Source organism: Neolamprologus multifasciatus, chromosome 7 (genome assembly GCF_963576455.1).
Source record: "Neolamprologus multifasciatus chromosome 7, fNeoMul1.2, whole genome shotgun sequence".
NCBI classification, from domain to species: Eukaryota; Metazoa; Chordata; class Actinopteri; order Cichliformes; family Cichlidae; genus Neolamprologus; species Neolamprologus multifasciatus.
Genome location: NC_140445.1, coordinates 3,728,451 through 3,745,170, shown reverse-complemented (window position 1 = coordinate 3,745,170; position 16,720 = coordinate 3,728,451). Strand labels below are relative to the sequence as shown.

Below are 16,720 nucleotides of genomic sequence, written 5' to 3'. Positions count from 1 at the left end.
TGTCGTTTCTGGGATGCTTAGGACTCATATTGCACTGCTGGAAATAGTTTATTTTGATGCATATGCTGTTTTTTTTTTTGCAAATTTGCATTATAATATTTATTTTCGTTTTTCCTGCAGTATATAAAAATTGGTGTATTTCAAAAATAAAACTATGAAGACACTCAAAATAAATTTCCTGTGGTGGGAAACTATTTTGTGCAACTTTTTTGTATTTACAGTTTTGAGGGATAAGCCTCTTAAATTTCTCTAACTAGAAATATATGTTAAAAAACAAAAACGATTTTCAATTTTTTTGTAGTTTATTGCACTTTTTTGCAATTTATGTAATTACTATGCACTTAATGCAGACATATTATTAAAATGTAGGCTGTAATGGTTGTATTGATGTATAGCAACTTGAAATGCTCCCAAAAATGGCTCCACAGCATGTAAAAATATAATATAAGCTCTGGCGGACTTGGTTCTATGGTAGGTCTTAAAGGGTTAAGGTCAGGTTAGGCTAAACAGGGATTATTTATAACTGTGACTATTGCAAAGCAGCTCTGGTAGTGCCCAGTAAGAAGAACATGGAGGTTAGCAGAATTTTTCAAGTTTCATAGAAATTGTTCAATTTGATGGTGTGAAACATTCATTATGTATCCAAATAATTTGATTGGAGTGCTGTACTGGGGGATTTTTCCGAATGTACAGCAATGTGTTAGAGTTGGAGGAGTCAAAGTGCTTCAGCTGTGAGTCTTTGGATGAGTGAATGGATTTGTACTTTCAGATCCATAGGGGACTCAAAATTCATAGCCCTGTTAAATCTGGTTTAATTATACAGATTAAACTGCTTTCTTTTACTTTTTGAGACACTTTTTAAAAGTTGTATTTGCTGAACTGTAGGTTTTCTCAGATGTTGACATAAGCTGTATTTGTAAAACAATATTAGTGCTCCTGCAGCCAGCTCACGGTGACCTCAACGCTCACAGCGCTCACCAGCCGAGCCACGTCTCCCCCCTACCCTGGCTTTCTGCTTGGACCGAGTACGGCTGAATGGCCCATTAACCTCCTCCTCGCCAAGCTACGGTACGCCGCCTGATTTATGACACTGCGGCGGGCTGCTGAGGGTGAGCGGTAAATCAGAATAAATGGAACCGTTGGAAGTGCACAGCGTGGTCTCACCTGCCGTCTGACACTCACTCAGCAGCACATGAATATTGATGAGCGCGCACGCACGCACGCACTGATTTGATGTTCAGCGCGTGAGAGCGCAAGCAGCGGAGGGGGGTTCCCGATGCTGAATGCTATCATTAGCGTCGGAGGAGGGTTAGCATTAAGTGGTGGTTGGTAAAATGCAAATTCTTCGCCGTTTCCTCGCCGTGTCACCTCCCATTGTTCGTTTTAGTTCAGCCATGTTTGCTCACTTTGTAAACACTCAAATGCTTTTTTCTCTCTCCACGTTTTTCTTCACAAAACGGCGAGCAGATCCTCATCCCCCTCTGTGGAGAGGGGGAGGGATGTTTGAACACATCATTGATTTCTCCCGCTCTCGACAAACGCTCTCTCTCAGTGTGTTTGTCCACGATGTTCATTGACGTTCCTCGCTGCTGTGTAATTATTCCCATCAGGAGAAAAGCCACGGAGCTCGATAATAACACCATTAGGGTCTACAGCAGTGCAGTGCAGAGCAAATTAAAGCCCTTATTAACACCTGAAACGGCTTTTCTGTGTGATTAGGAGCTCAGTTCTACACTTTTATAGCGTCCTGGATTTTATACCACAGCACCAACGCGTGTAGTGATCTACTATTGAGGAGACATTTACAAAGAAATTAAATTACAATAAAAAAACAATAATAGCGAAGAGCTTTGTAAAATAACAATTTACCGCTAAGAATCAGCACACCATTAATTATTATCACATTTGAGAATATTTGAGCTCTTGAATTTAGACCTCTCCTCTTAGCTGGTGGGAAATGATAAATGGGAGTCAGTGAATACATCAGCAATCAGTCAGTGCGACATGGAAAACAGGCAAACCTGTGAGTGGGGGTTTTCCAACAGCTTTTGGATTAATGCAGAAGATAAACTCTGTGTTATGTTTAAAGCTCATCTTAAACACACTTCAGGCATCTAACCAAAAAGCCATCCACGTACGGAGCCCCGCAGGGGACATGGGAGAAAAAAAAATTAAGACGGACTTTTGCGAGATCTCGCAAAACAAACTCGGGATCTCGCAAAACTTTTGCGAGATCTCGCAAACGTTTTAGCCGCATTCTTCGGACGCTGGCTCGAAGCCGACCGGGCGGTCGAGGCACGATGTGCCGGGAAAGCGGTGTTCCTCCCGGCTGTAGTGGGTCTCGACCTCCCATTAGCTCGAAGTTAACGGGAGGTCCTCCCGTTAGCTTCGAGCTAATGGGAAGAATGCGGCTAAAACTTTTGCGAGATCTCGCAAAAGTTTTGCGAGATCCCGAGTTTGTTTTGCGAGATCTTGCAAAAGTTTTGCGAGATCCCGAGTTAGTTTTGCGAGATCTCGCAAAAGTCCGTCTTAATTTTTTTTTCTCCCATGTCCCCTGCGGGGCTCCGTATCCACGTAACCCACTGACCAGGGAGCCAAAAAGCCAAAAATACTAACTCATTTCTGGGTTTTCAGACTCATTCCTGCAGCACTCTGTTGGCCGAGCCAGTGACGGGCACGATTGTATTGGTTTGTTTTACTAATGAAGTGGTCGGAGAATTCAGTTAATGAACGAACTTTGAATCAAAATTTATTTTTATTTATTTATTTATTTAGGACAGTGCATGTTAATGAACATAAATGTAAAAAAAAAATTACATGAATGTAAACATACCAGATTATAGCCAAGGGCTAATTTCCATCTGTTGTCCTTAAGCATAAAAAATAGACATAATAATTCATAAAAATTCATCATTCATTCATAATAAAAACTCCATCACCAAACTTGCACATACACACCATTCTGTTCCCAAATAAAACATTAAAACCATACAACTCATACATGATCACACACTTGATTTGTCCATAACCAGTTTTTAACCTTTGCCTTAAACAAACTGAGTGTAGAGCATCTCTAATGGGTTGAGGAAGACTGTTCCACAGATGGCCACCCTGGACAGAGAGGACGTTCTGCCCAAATGCTGTCCGTCTGTGGGGTATAAACAAGTCTCCTCGAATTGTAGCTCGAGTGGTCCAGTCTGAGCTTTCTTTATGCCTAATGAACTGCTTTAGTGGTGGTGGAGCAAGGGAGTGTAAGACTTTATATATTAAACACACTCTTTTAAGTTTCACCAAGTTATTGAAGTGTCACGGTTCTGGGTCAGTTTCTACCCAGTATTTTGAGTTTATAATGTTTTGGTTTAATTTTCCATCAGGGATTGTTTTCTTGTTGTGTTGATGATGACGATTATGATGTTTATTATTAGAGTTTCACGTTTCTGTTTATTTGTGTTTAGGATTTGTTCTTTGGTTGTGTCTGCTTAGTATGTCTAGTTCCATGTGTCATTTTCTGTCTGTCTCTCAATGTCGAGTCTGCATCTTAGTGTGATGGTTTCTTGTTCCTGTTTTATTGTGAAGGTCTGCGTCTCATGTGAGTGTGTTCAGTTTTACCTCTCGTCTCGTTAATGACTCCCAGCTGTGTCTCCCACCTGTGTGTAATCTCCCTGTGATTTTCTGAGTGTATTTAAGTCGTGTCTTCTGTGTTTGTAGTTGCTGGTCCGTCTGTGTATCCACCCTGCTTCATCTGTGTGTTTCCCTGCTGTCAATCTGTTTCTGCTCGCTCTCGTTCATGTTCAGGTTCTGTACTCAGTTTGTTCCCAGTATAGTTTAGTCTTTGTTCAGTTCGCCTTTTGTCCATTTTTATTTTGTGTTTAATAAACCACCATCACACCTTTACAAGTGCCTGCGTTTGGATCCTCCTTTATTTTCCACACGGCTCATCTCACTTGCCGTGACATGAAGTTCAGTAATTTATGTTTTTTTAACACATGACAGTGGTGGTGGGAAGTCGGTTTTTTGTCAAGTAGTTTTAAACTTCTTTTATAAATGTTTTCAATAGTTTTAAGTGTTGTTTCAATGAGTTGTTTCATTTATAGTTCTGTTGAGCTGCAGTGTGAATTTTACAGCGGCTTCCCAATCCAGTATTGCTCTAAAAAGTGTAATAGACACACAGCTCCGTCTTCACCTGTACAGCAAAAGTACAGCAGACACACACATTAAATGTTCAGGGCTGAAAAACAAATTTAAGCTCTGTTAAAGACTCCGACAACATCAATGCACCAGCTCCAAGCATCTGCATCTCACCATTATGTTTCTCTTCAGGATCATTTTTTTCTAACATTAACTTTGAGCAGTGATATCACGGGAAATAGTCTCATCATTGTAACGTCTGTGATGAAGCAAGTAGTGCAAATGCTTGTTCCTGCTCATCTGGAAATATTCTTAATATTGAGGTAAACATTTTCAGTGTCTTTGATAAATACACTAAGATTACTTAATTTAATACCAAATGACATGGACACCAAGGAAAAGTCCCTGGATCCAGACGGCTTTGTGATATTTTCTTGAGAAAATCAAAATCATGTATCATATTTTTTCTTGTTACGGTTTGATATTTGCGGAGATGTGACACAAATAAGTTTAATTTTGTCCTGTTTGATAAAAGCAAACTTAAAAGCTCCTAAATTAAAATCAAGAGTTAATCACTTCTGCGTGATGCACTTGTTCATGCAAATCTATGCACATGAAGGGCAAAAATGATGCAGCCCCCACAACAGGAATGGTTTTACACTCGAAAAAATGAAATTGGCTGGTTGTTAAATTTACAAAATTCAAACTTGTAATGTGAACAAAATAATTTCATGTTTCTGTGGTGAACGTAATTAAATCGTGTAGGATCTGCATGAAATCCAGCAACTTAATTTATTCTTGTTGAGATGACAGGATACAATCTAGTAAGAGTGGTTAGTTGCCTGGAAAAATCACTGAGGTTAGAAGAGACAGACAACCATACACACACTACGTATATGCCTCAGCTATTTATTGTGGTTTTTTATATTCTATATAAAGTCTTGTAATCATAGTTTCCCTATTTTTTTTTGAAGTCTAGATTGACAGCTCGGTGGCACATTAGCACTGTTGCTTTGCAGCAAGAAGGTCTTGGGTTCAAATCTGCAATCTGGCCAAGTGTGCAGTGGGTTCTCTCTGGGTACTCTGGTGTCCTACCACAGTTAAAGTCATGCAGTAATTAGGGTTAAGTTAATTGGTGTTTCTAAAATATCTGTGAACATGAGGGCAAATGGTTGTCTGTCTCTCTGTGATAGACTGGTGACCTGTCCAGTATTCTGACTCCCACCCTACCACATCTGGTCCCAGCCTCACTGCAACCCTGGTAAAGATAAGAGGATGGATGGAGCGCAAGTTATTATAAATCCATTAACATTTTATGTTAACCAGACTCTAGACTTTGTTGAACACTCCAAAAAAAATAACTCTTTAAATGAACTTGAAATAAATGGATTAATAAATTGATTTCTATTACCAGGGTTTTAATAGTTTTGCAATTTTCATTAGTTTTTATTTTTATTTAGTTTTGACTTCAATTTTCAATTTTATATCAGTTTTAATTAGTTTTTACCAATTGTTTGCTAGTTTAGTTTAGTTTTTATTTTTTTGAAAATCCTTAGTTTCAGTTTAGTTTTGATTCGTTTCAGTTATAGTTTTAGTTGTGTTTGCAATAATTAAGTGTAACAAAATCCCAGTTTCATCATATCAGTCATTCTGCTCATCCTTGGGTATGTTGCTATTCCAGCTACCATACTGCACCCTGGACAGGTCGCCTGTCTGTCGCAGGGCTAACACGCAGAGACAGACAACTCACATTCCCACCTATGGGTTCTTTAAATAAATAAATAAAGGCAGATGAACAACCATTGATACCAGGCAACTATAAAATGTATATCTTGGCCCCAATGAGACTATTAACTCTCGCAGCACCGGGTGTTCGTAATTTTGGTTCAAGTGAATTGATAAACTTTTTGAAGGTAATTGACTCACACAGTTGTGTAGATATCCCCGTCCTGTTGTCTCGGGATGCATCACGCTGCCTTGCCTGGGGTTAGCTTCTGTTTCTGGGGATGAGGGTTGAGTGTGCTCCCTTACCTTCTCAAGCTAAGCTAGGTTAGCCTTCTTGTGTGAGCTTTTCAAGTGCACTTTAAGGTTTGTGGGATTTTTTTCCCTTTAGAAATGTCCCTCATAATTTGTCTGTTTCCACTACAAGACACTTGCTTTATCCAAAACACAGTCATATTCAAAGTAATCCCAAATTGGACTCTGGTGCTTTCTCCTGACTTTTCCTGACATGATTCTGCGCGTGGACGGAGCAGCAACACAGACGACTCGACTAACGTGCTGCCACCTGCTGGCATAATGAGACACAGCAAGAAAAAAATCTGGAAACTAAACTTCATTTTCACCCTTGACTACTGTATGACACGCACACATCAATGAAAACTAAACACATTTTGCTATAAATTCAGTTAATTTTAGTTAGTTTTGTGAACACTCATTATAGTTTTAGTTAGTTTTCCTTTTTTGTTTTTATTTTTATTTCCGTTAACGAAAATGTTTTTTTACTTCTAGTTTTCGTTATTTCGTTAGTTTTCGTTAACGATAATAACCTTGTCTATTACGAATAAACATGTTTTGTTGCATTAACGTAATTTGCATGGATCATATCAATTAAATTAAGTTGGACTCAACTGTAGTAAAACAGTTGATCCATCATTAATTAATCAAGTTAGTCCAACTCAAATACATTAAGTTGGAATAACAGAATTGCATAATGCTAAAATAAAGCAATTTAATATCATGGAAATTCTTTCCATGATTTTTTTATGTTCATTCAAAGAGTTATTTTTTTTGAGTGTACAGACGGAGGCTACTGACATTTCTTTCCACCTCATCTTTTCAGACAATTTTTTTTGAAACTAGTTTTGCACTTGGCTAGGGTCAGTGTCACTACTGGTAGCATGAGGCCATACCTAGACCCTTCAGAGGTTGCACAGGCAGCCTAACTGCTCCACAATAGCACATAATACGTGTCACTGCCAGAGCATTTGCTGTGTCTCCCAGCACAGTCTGAAGAGCATGGAGGCGATCCCAGAACAACTGGGCAGGGCAGTAGAACGCAATTAACTCATCAGCAGGACCAGTATCTGTTTCTTTGTGCAAGGAGAAACGGGATGAGCACTGCCAGAGCTACAAAATCACTTCCAGCAGGCCACCAGTGTGACCCAACAACCAGAACCAGACTTCATGAGGATGGCCTTAGGGCCCAACATCCTGTAGTGATCCCTGTGCTCACTGCGCAGCACCATGGATTGGCATTTGCCACAGAATATGAGAATTGGCAAGTCCATCACTTGCACCCTGTGCTTTTCCCAAATGGGAGCAGGTAGGTTGCTAGGAAGACGCCACCCTGACCTTTGGAAACACCGTTAATTTCATGACTTCATAGGCTTCAGGGTTACTTTAAAACTTGTTTTAAACATATCCCCCTGATTTCATTAATTATGTTTATTATTTCAGGGCGTCACATGTGTGTTACACTGCTGAACTTTTTGTTTTTAAAAAGCAATTAGTGCTTCAAATGAGGTGTTTTCTTTGTAGAGAGTGGCAAATTAATATTTTAGAATCCACCCTGAGGGCTGTGGAAAGTGTTTTGGCACTTTTAAATTAATTTGAATTCAGCGCCTGACCCCACTTTTACCCCCTCGGGACTCAAATCTGGATATTCCTGATCTAATTAGCTTGTCGCAGCCTGAGGCTGATCCTGTCCGCTAAACCTCAGTGAAAGCTGCTGACGGAGAGACTGCAGCTTAACCTCTGTGGCAGAGGTTGTGAAATGCCCCTGAAAGGACCAAGATACTCCACAATATAAGTGTTAAAACTGCTGAATAAAAGCTTTCTATCTTTAAATACTGTGGACCGATTAGGTGGATTTGAGTAATTTCATCAGGAACACTGCCAGCTGTGATGTATGTCATGGGATTACTTCCAATCCTCCAATCTGGAACGGCTGCAGAGGTTGTGTTAATCTGTGATGAGCTGCAAAAAGTCCTGAATGAACCGAAATTTCCAATCTGTAAATTCTTCCTGATCTTGATTAGCCAATGAAATATTGAAATAAAACACATGCACAGTCTGTGTTGGACTGCTTTCAGAGCATTTGTCCAGATGATCAAAGTTCATGCATGTTTGTGTAGTGACTGTAGCTCGTCTGTCCTGCAGCCTGTCAGCTGTGCATGTGTGTGTGTGTTTTACACTGCAAAGTACTTACAGAAACGCTAAAGTTCGAACGTGCTATATGAGTGCAGAACATTTATTTTTGAAGAGGTCTGAGTTTAAATTACTTCTCTGGGCCACAGTGCTGTTTATGCATATTTTGGTGTGTGTTGCACAGCATTGAATATATTACTTAGCTGTAGACATCTATGTTCTCTTGAATATAATTTAACTAAATGGCACTTACTCAAACTGCCACGAAATACATCTGAAAGCTCATCAGCCATTTCTGGAGAGAATTCGTGACCCGGTTAGTCAAAGTCTGAACTATTTCTGAGGTGCACACACACTTTCTTCCTCCTCCCGCTGTCATCTACAAGGACATCACTTTACTGTGCATATGGTTTCATTTTTAAGTCATGTTCTATTCCAGCTGGTTGATTTGTTTTTGTGCCAGTTATGCAAAATTTTACCTTCATGCTATGAATATTTTTCGAGTCCAGGCCTTGAACATGTGGGTGAGTTAAAAAATAGCACTGTTTAAGTTCTAAGGCTGAAATCTGCCCTTTTTCAGCTTATTTTTTTCATGAGGTATCATCGTTTCAGTAGGAAAACTGCAGCGACTCACGGTCTGTGACAGAGGAGGAGAAACAAGCGCCGGCACCGTGGATAAGACAGAGCATGTGAAAGTTCTCACTCAGCTTCCATCATCTCAGTAACATTTACGTCGTAGAAATGCTCAAATGTGTGTTTTTTTTTGTGGTTTTTTTTCAAATTCAAATTCAAATTTTTATTTGTCACATACACAGTCATACACAGTACGATATGCAGTGAAATGCTTAGACAACTGCTCGTGACCTAAAGAAAAAAAAAAAGGCTATGAATAAGATAGGAAATAAATATGAAAATAAAAAACCAGGAAGGAATAAAATAAAATAAAATATAAAAATTAAGTTAAGAATGAGATAACTGTACAACACAAATTAGAATGAAGGGTAAATTTAACTGGGAAAGAATAAGATAAAATATATAAATTAAAGTTGAAAATTAAATAACTGTACAACAAAATACACAATACACAGTATAGAAATATATAAGAATGTATGAAGAAATATTTCAAAGATTTATTTATTGCTTTTCCAACAACATTTTAAGCAACAGGAAGAGAGAGTTCAAATAAAATAAAGGAGAAAATTAATAAAAAAAAAATTTGAGTGTATAATTGTAATGTATGTACATCATATATGAATAGTGTTAGGGGAACACATAGATATAGTTATACATACTCTCCCATGTAGATCATTCAGATATTATTACAGGAAAAAAATATACATATATGTATATAGATAAATAAAACAAAACAAAACAAAATAACCCCCCCCCCCAAAAAAAGTAAAAAAATAAAAATAATAAAATAAAATAAAAAAACCACAAGCAAAAAAACAAGCAAAAAAAGATAAATAAATTATATTATTTATATTAATATTAATTAATATTAATTAATTATAGATAAATTAAACAAAATAACCCCCCCCAAAAAAAGTAAAATAAAAAAAAATAATAAAATAAAAAAAAACAAGCAAAAAAAAGATAGATAAATAAATTATATTATTTATATTAATATTAATTAATATTAATTAATTATAGATAAATAAAACAAAACAAAACAAAATAACCCCCCCTCCCCCCAAAAAAAGTAAAAAAAATAAATAAAAAAAACACAAGCAAAAAAACAACCAAAAAAAACAAGGGTTAACAGATAGTGCTCCAGAAAAAAAAACAAGTATAACATAGTGAGACATTAGGTTTAAGTGCATTATTCCAGGGCTTCGGGGTGAAGTTTAGTCCAAGGGTGTCAAGTTAGTTAGAGAGGCATCTGAACTAACGGTTGCAGTGATAAACTGTGTCCTCTTCAGTTCCAGTCCATTTCATTTCACATCTCTTCTCCTGTCCTATTGAGCAGTCCAGCACTCACAGGCCCCCCAGGTTCTCTTTAACAGCTGCAACACTGTTACACAAATGTGTTTTTCATTCTGGAAATTTTCCGTGCGTGTTTTGTACTTCTGAATTTTTATAACGGGTCAATATTCTATAAAAAAAATGAGGTAAATAAAAAAGCTCCAAGTTACAACCTCCTATAAAAATATTCAGAGTATGAAGGTAAAATTTGAATGACCTCAGTTGGGAATAGATGGTGAACATGATAAATATATACCAGATAATCATAAAGCATGTGAACCCCATGATAATAATTTTTTCTTAAAGTGCCTGTAGAATTGGGTTTTGGAAATACATTAACTTTAAATGTGCCCACTCAAACTAGATCAGAGTTAAACAACATCTTCACTTCATTCCTTTTACTGGAGTCGTTTAAATGCTCGTGAAGCTGCTGTGAAATCAGTCAGGTGAAAAGTGCTCTGACACCTCCAGGAGTCACGAGGAAGAAAAAATCATTTTTCTAAACATGCCACAGTCGGCCTGAGCGCACATATAAAATGCAGAACAGCATGAAGGATACTTTTTACAGGGATTAAGAGGAGTTTGTAGCTAGTTATATGGCCTGTTATGTGCTGATCAAAGCGGCGCACATCCTCTGCGGTGGGCTGTAACATCAAAACTAATTGCACAGATAAACCAGCAGTGTGCTCCGTAACAGAGTTGTTTAGTGTGATCCCGGCGCAGAGGAGCAGAGCTGCCCCACAGATCAATAGTCACGTTTAGAGCTTTGCTCTTACAAAGCTCGATAGGAGATGCACGACTGAGCCGCAGCTCTAAGGTGGCGCCTGATCGATACCGCTGTTAAATGCTGATTAATACCCATAGCTGCTGATGAAGATGAATGATGGCAGCAGCCAGAGTGATGGTGGAAGGACATGGATTTTGCTCCAAATCTCCTGTTTTCCTATTAGCCTTCCCCTTTCTGTCTGTTCATCCCTGTGCGGCTCTCTGGACGCCTCGCTGCGTCTCCTCCTGTCCTATCTTTATTAAGCTCGGTCCTCGGTTACAGAGGTTCATCTCTGCTGTGTTTGTGTGAGACGGTTATTGATTTTACAGCTGGATGGATGAATAGTGCCACAAGTCCGGGCTGCACTTTTCTTCTCTGTGTTGTTATCAGGTCCAGTTGTGCCACCTGTTTTCAGAGTAGTTTACACATTACACAGGTTTCTTCTCTCCTTTGTCACGATCAGAGATGGGCAGTAACGCGTTACTGTAATCCGATTACTTTTTTCAAGTAACGAGTAAAGTAAGGGATTACTATTGCAAAAACTGTAATTAGATTACCGTTACTTTCCCGTAGGAACGCTGCGTTACTGCGTTACTAAAACCGTGATTTTTTGCGAGAGTGTCTCATGACAGTGACGTAAGCGAGTGCGACGTTTGTGACAACAGCTGTGTGCAGATCAACAATGGATCATATATCGAGTGCAGAGAGAGTATGAGCGTGCAGCGTTTAAAGCGTGGAAGTACTGACCTTACTTTGAGTTTGATTCCTTAAAAAGTGACAAAAACATTAGTGTCCGTTGTGCGTGGGAAGAAAACTTCTTTTTACAGCGAAAAAACCCCTAAACCTCCAAGCAAGCACTGAGTAGCTACGACGTAATGGGAAACTCACAGAGAAACTCGCGGATTCTTCCACTGACCGCGGCACACCTGCACCAGGGTAAACCTCCGCCTACCCAACTCCTGCTTTACAGGTGAAAATAGAGCAACAGGACTGCTAGTCTTTGACTTTATTTATTTTCTGCTGTGTTTTACTTGCATCTATTTGAAAGACTGAGTGTAAACACACACAAAAAAATATATTTTATGTGCTGGAATGTGCAGAAAATAGGTTTAAATGTTAAACAAATTTCTTCCAGTCAGTGAATGGTGCATATAATTAAATTTTTGCTTGATGCATAAAGTTAAAAGATTAAAACTAATAAAACAAGTTTTAAAAAGAGACTTTTCCATTTGATTACATTTTGTATGATGATTATGCAGAAAAAGTAGAATTGGGCTGAAAGATCTATCACTTTATCACCTATTCAGGTTGTAAATCGTGTTTTTAAAAAGTAACTAAGTAATTAATTACTTTTGAAAATAAGTAATCAGTAAAGTAACGGGATTACTTTTTTGGGGAAGTAATCGGTAATTAGTTACTGATTACTTTTTTCAAGTAACTTGACCAACACTGGTCTCGATGATTCTCTCTGACTGTTATCACTTCAGAGTTTCCATGTCTGTTACCTTTTGGGATTTTTGCATGACTGGACTCAGTGTCCCACAAATAATTCATAACGACATTTTAACAATTATTTAAATTTTACTATTTTTATGACAGTGAGACATTTATGATGAAAAGTAAAGAAACTCAAAACCACCAGTTTTTGCTTTTCTGCATTTAAAACAGCCTCTAAAACATAGGTGTCAAACTCTGGCCCGCGGGCCAAATTTGACCCGCAGCCTAATTACATTTGGCCCGCAAAGCCATACCAAATTACTATTAGAGCTGGCCTACTGGTATTATACAGCTAATATATATATTGTTTAGTATTAAGCTTTGCTTGTTCCATATTCAGTTTTTCAGCAAAACGTGTTTGAGTCCATAAAAAAGATTCATACAAGAGGGACCTGTTTGTATCACGATGGAAGAAATGGATGGACTACATTAAAAAACGCAGGCCAGTTTTTGCTTTTGCTTTAGATTTTGACTTTGTTAACTACTAGAAGACTAGAGGAAATATTAGTTACATTAATGGAAACAAAAACACACTCCCTACATTTATTTATTTATTTTTCTTTCCTTTTTCTTTTTCCTTATGTATTTTTTATTTATTTTGTTTGTTGTTTCCTGTTTTGCTTCTTTTTCTTTTCTTCTTTTTCTTTCATTCTTATTGTATGGATATTTTAGTTGTTTAAATATAGAAAAAAAAAGAAAAAAATATATGTACTGACAGATAGCTGAAGTTGATGGTATTGTATAGTGATTCTAAAATGTCAATTAAAAAAAATTAAAGATTCATTCTTATATCTGGAGGAATAAATATATTTCAATAAATATTAACGTTAGCCCGCGACTTTGTTCCAGTTTTGAATTTTGGCCCACTGTGTATTTGAGTTTGACACCCCTGCTCTAAAACATTGCAGTCGGTGCATTTAAAGAGGTGAAATAAAAGCTAAATGGACTTAAATCGCTGTTTGAGCACAATCAGATGCATCAAGGCAGGTTGATGCAGAGGTGATATATTTTTCTGTTTTATGCATTTCTGCGTGTAGATAACTTTTCCTGTTTATTTTATTCTGATGGCTCGCCCCTCTTTGCCGCAGTGGGTGCTGAAGTTACCGGTGTCATTTCAGACTGCGATCAAAAGTCTCCCAATAAGGAGCTTGCTAAACCAGGAAGCATCTCACTTCACTGACAGATAATCCGGTCGTGTGCGCTGCTTCTGCACCCAGGAGCACCTACGCCTCTGTCCCTGTAGTGATCGCAGAAGATCCAAGATTGTGATGGAGGATTCAGCGGCGTAGGGTTAATGTTATGAAAGCAGTGGCGTGCAGTGACTTTTACAGAAAGCTAACGTGCCATTTTGTGCCGCCTGTCTTTTATTCTTTTAAATATGCTGACAGCCTCCTGCAGTTGGCTTCACTCTGTGTGGATTTCTTCATCTTTCTGCACAAATATTATTAACTGTATAACTAAATAAATAGCTACTATGTTACCAAAAAAATGCTGTTTAAAAAAAAAATTCCTTTAGCGAAGGAAGCAATGAAACACTATTAAAACACCTCACTATACATAAAACTGTATTATTCACAAACTGTAGGTAAAGTATCAAAACTAAAAATAATCTTTGTGCAGCAATTTGTTGCCAATCAGGGTTTTACTGATAAATATTACTGCTGAATGTTGCAGCTGAATCCAAAGGCTCAAGCACTCTGTGACATGGTTAACTAGTTTTCATTAATAACCTTTTTAAAGTGATTAAATAAAAACAAATGCACAAAGGCAAAATTATGATAAAATCGCTACTTTCATCAACGAATAAAAACTATAAAATATTCAGATCCAACTTTAGAAGTGATCCAATCAGAAGTGATTTCCTTGTACAGTAAGGTTTGATTGATCGATTGAATCTTTATTTTGAACATGTTAAAAAAGTACAACAACATAGAATTAAAGGAGACAAATAAACAAAGCAAAACAAAAAGAAAACGAGCAACCACAACTACAAATAACTTTCATGTTCAAAAAGGAGCAGGAAGAAGCATAAGCTTATTTAATCCCACCCCTTTTCCACTATCTAGTAATCTATAGACTACAGAAATACCTCCTTGCATTTACATTATATGTCATGTGTATTTTTTTTATTTATTTTTTTATATATATACATATATGTTTCTATCTATCCATAGATACGTATATACACATACGCACATATACACATTTTCAATAACCCCATTAACACCTCAAAGGATACACAACCTACAGATATATATATACCCATACCAACATACCCGTGCACCCGCACACACATGAAAATATTGGACAAGAACACCCTATCAAATCTCTACCTCTTCCCTGTACCCTGTAAAAACCATCTCCTTAAACCGCTTTTTAAACTGCGCCATGCTCGGCTTTATATCTTTACTTAGTCTGTTCCACAGTTTCACTCCACACACAGAGATGCAAAAACTTTTTAATGTTGTACGGATACGAGGATGTTTTAAATTTAATTCCCCCCTCAAATTGTATCCCCGTTCCCTTTTAGAAAACATTTTTAGAATATTGTCAGGAAGCAGGTTATTTATTGCTTTATATATAATTTGTGCAGTGAGAAAATGAACCAGATCTGTGAATTTTAGAATTTTTGATTTTAAGAATAGTGGATTTGTATGATCTCTGTAACCAGTTTTATGGATTATCCTTATGGCCCTTTTTTGTAATATAAAGATTGATGATAGCGAACATTTGTAAGTATTGCCCCACACCTCTGCACAGTAATTCAAATACGGTGCAATCAGGGAACAATAGAGGTTAAATTCGTACAGCTGATCACATTTGAAACATCCATCCATTCTCTTCCACTATCCCAGCTGTAGGATGAGAGGCAGGGTACATGCTCGCCAGTCTCTCGCCCTTCAGTTTTCTTTTTCAATCCTTGGGAGGAAGAGAACAGTAGACACATGGATACATATACAGATGCTGTTTAAACTCTCTGAGCCCCTCCAGGGAACACACTAAATTCTTTACACTTTTTGGTCAACTGTATCATTGATCTACTATAATCTTGTGATATTCAGTCAACTAAAATAATACCCACATTCTAACTGAAGCTAAATCAAAATTTGCTCTCGAAATTAACCCTGCAAACCATCAACACTGACACTGTTCTTCATAGTGCTGCATTTAAGAGCCACAATCAGTTCAGCGTTGAGGTTTCTCTGTTGAAAAGACTCCATCAGTGCTGGATCATAGTCAGTTAATGTAACTCTGATGTGGTCAGGATGAGGCAGGGGTGACCGAACATTTGCCCTTTGTTTGCAAAAACGTTCTGCCCAAATCTGAGCTGCTTCGTGTCACATGCCACGGCTTCATTTGGACTATTTTAGGGGATTTGGGCCAGCACAGCCTAGAAGTATGAAAATGAGAACATGTACAAGCAGCCTGTGGCTTTGTTGATGTAATGAAGCTAGTGCAGCCCTGCCCAGAGGCTCTTTGGGATAAGTAGGTCTGGATGCCATCTGGTCTGCTCAGCCTGTTGAGCAGCTTCATGAAGCTCGGACTGAAGGAGGACTGTGTGTCAGATCTGAACATAAAACTACCTTAAACCGTGTGTACATTTGAACAGAATCAGCAGTTACCTCGAACTAGTGTGTGCATCTCAAAAGTAGTGTAGTTGTTTCCCACTACATCTAGGACATCCCAATGAGCAGGACTGATTCATTTGTCTCTCACAATTCAAAAATACACCTATTTGGTGACAATGCTGACAAAGCCTGGCACAAAATCACATGTTTAGTGCAACTGTATCATTTTGTTGGTTATGGTTAAAGGAAAACCTTTAGTGACTGGAAACAGGAAACAAACGCTCTTCTGTTTCAAAGTCTGCTGAGCCATCCATCCACCTTCCAACATTAACCTGACATTCTCTTTTATTTGATTCAGAATAATTAAAACATGAACAAATGACCCAGTTTGTCCCAAAAAGACAGCACGTGTCCAATCTTTCACATTTCATGTAATGAATACAAATAGTTTTCCAACATCAGGTTGGACGAATATCCTCCTCCAATCATTTCTAAGCTCTATATTCTTGCTCTCTCCTCAGATCTGATTATGACATGGAGTATGACAAGTACCCGGATGACTGCTATAACCGGTAAGTCCATGAATGGTTCACAGAACTGTTTTTTAAATGGGGGAGAGCCCAAGAAGGATCAATGATCTATATAA

The 16,720-nt window shown here is 37.9% G+C and overlaps 1 protein-coding gene and 1 long non-coding RNA gene across 7 annotated transcripts in view; one reads left to right on the top strand and one right to left on the bottom strand.

Moving 5' to 3' along the window:
- LOC146513496 (uncharacterized) overlaps positions 1-16,720 on the top strand; it is a 90,872-nt gene that overhangs the window by 28,170 nt on the left and 45,982 nt on the right. For all 6 annotated transcript variants that reach the window (XM_085168773.1, XM_085168772.1, XM_085168771.1 and 3 more), the window contains exon 3: positions 16,596-16,646. In XM_085168773.1, the coding sequence (XP_085024899.1) occupies positions 16,596-16,646 (51 nt within the window). The remainder of the gene's footprint in view (positions 1-16,595; positions 16,647-16,720) is intronic.
- LOC146513498 (uncharacterized) lies at positions 11,383-12,541 on the bottom strand. The gene is made up of 2 exons (XR_014875406.1): positions 12,457-12,541; positions 11,383-11,456 (listed from the first exon to the last, which is right to left on the bottom strand). It is a non-coding gene; the product is annotated as an uncharacterized LOC146513498 (long non-coding RNA).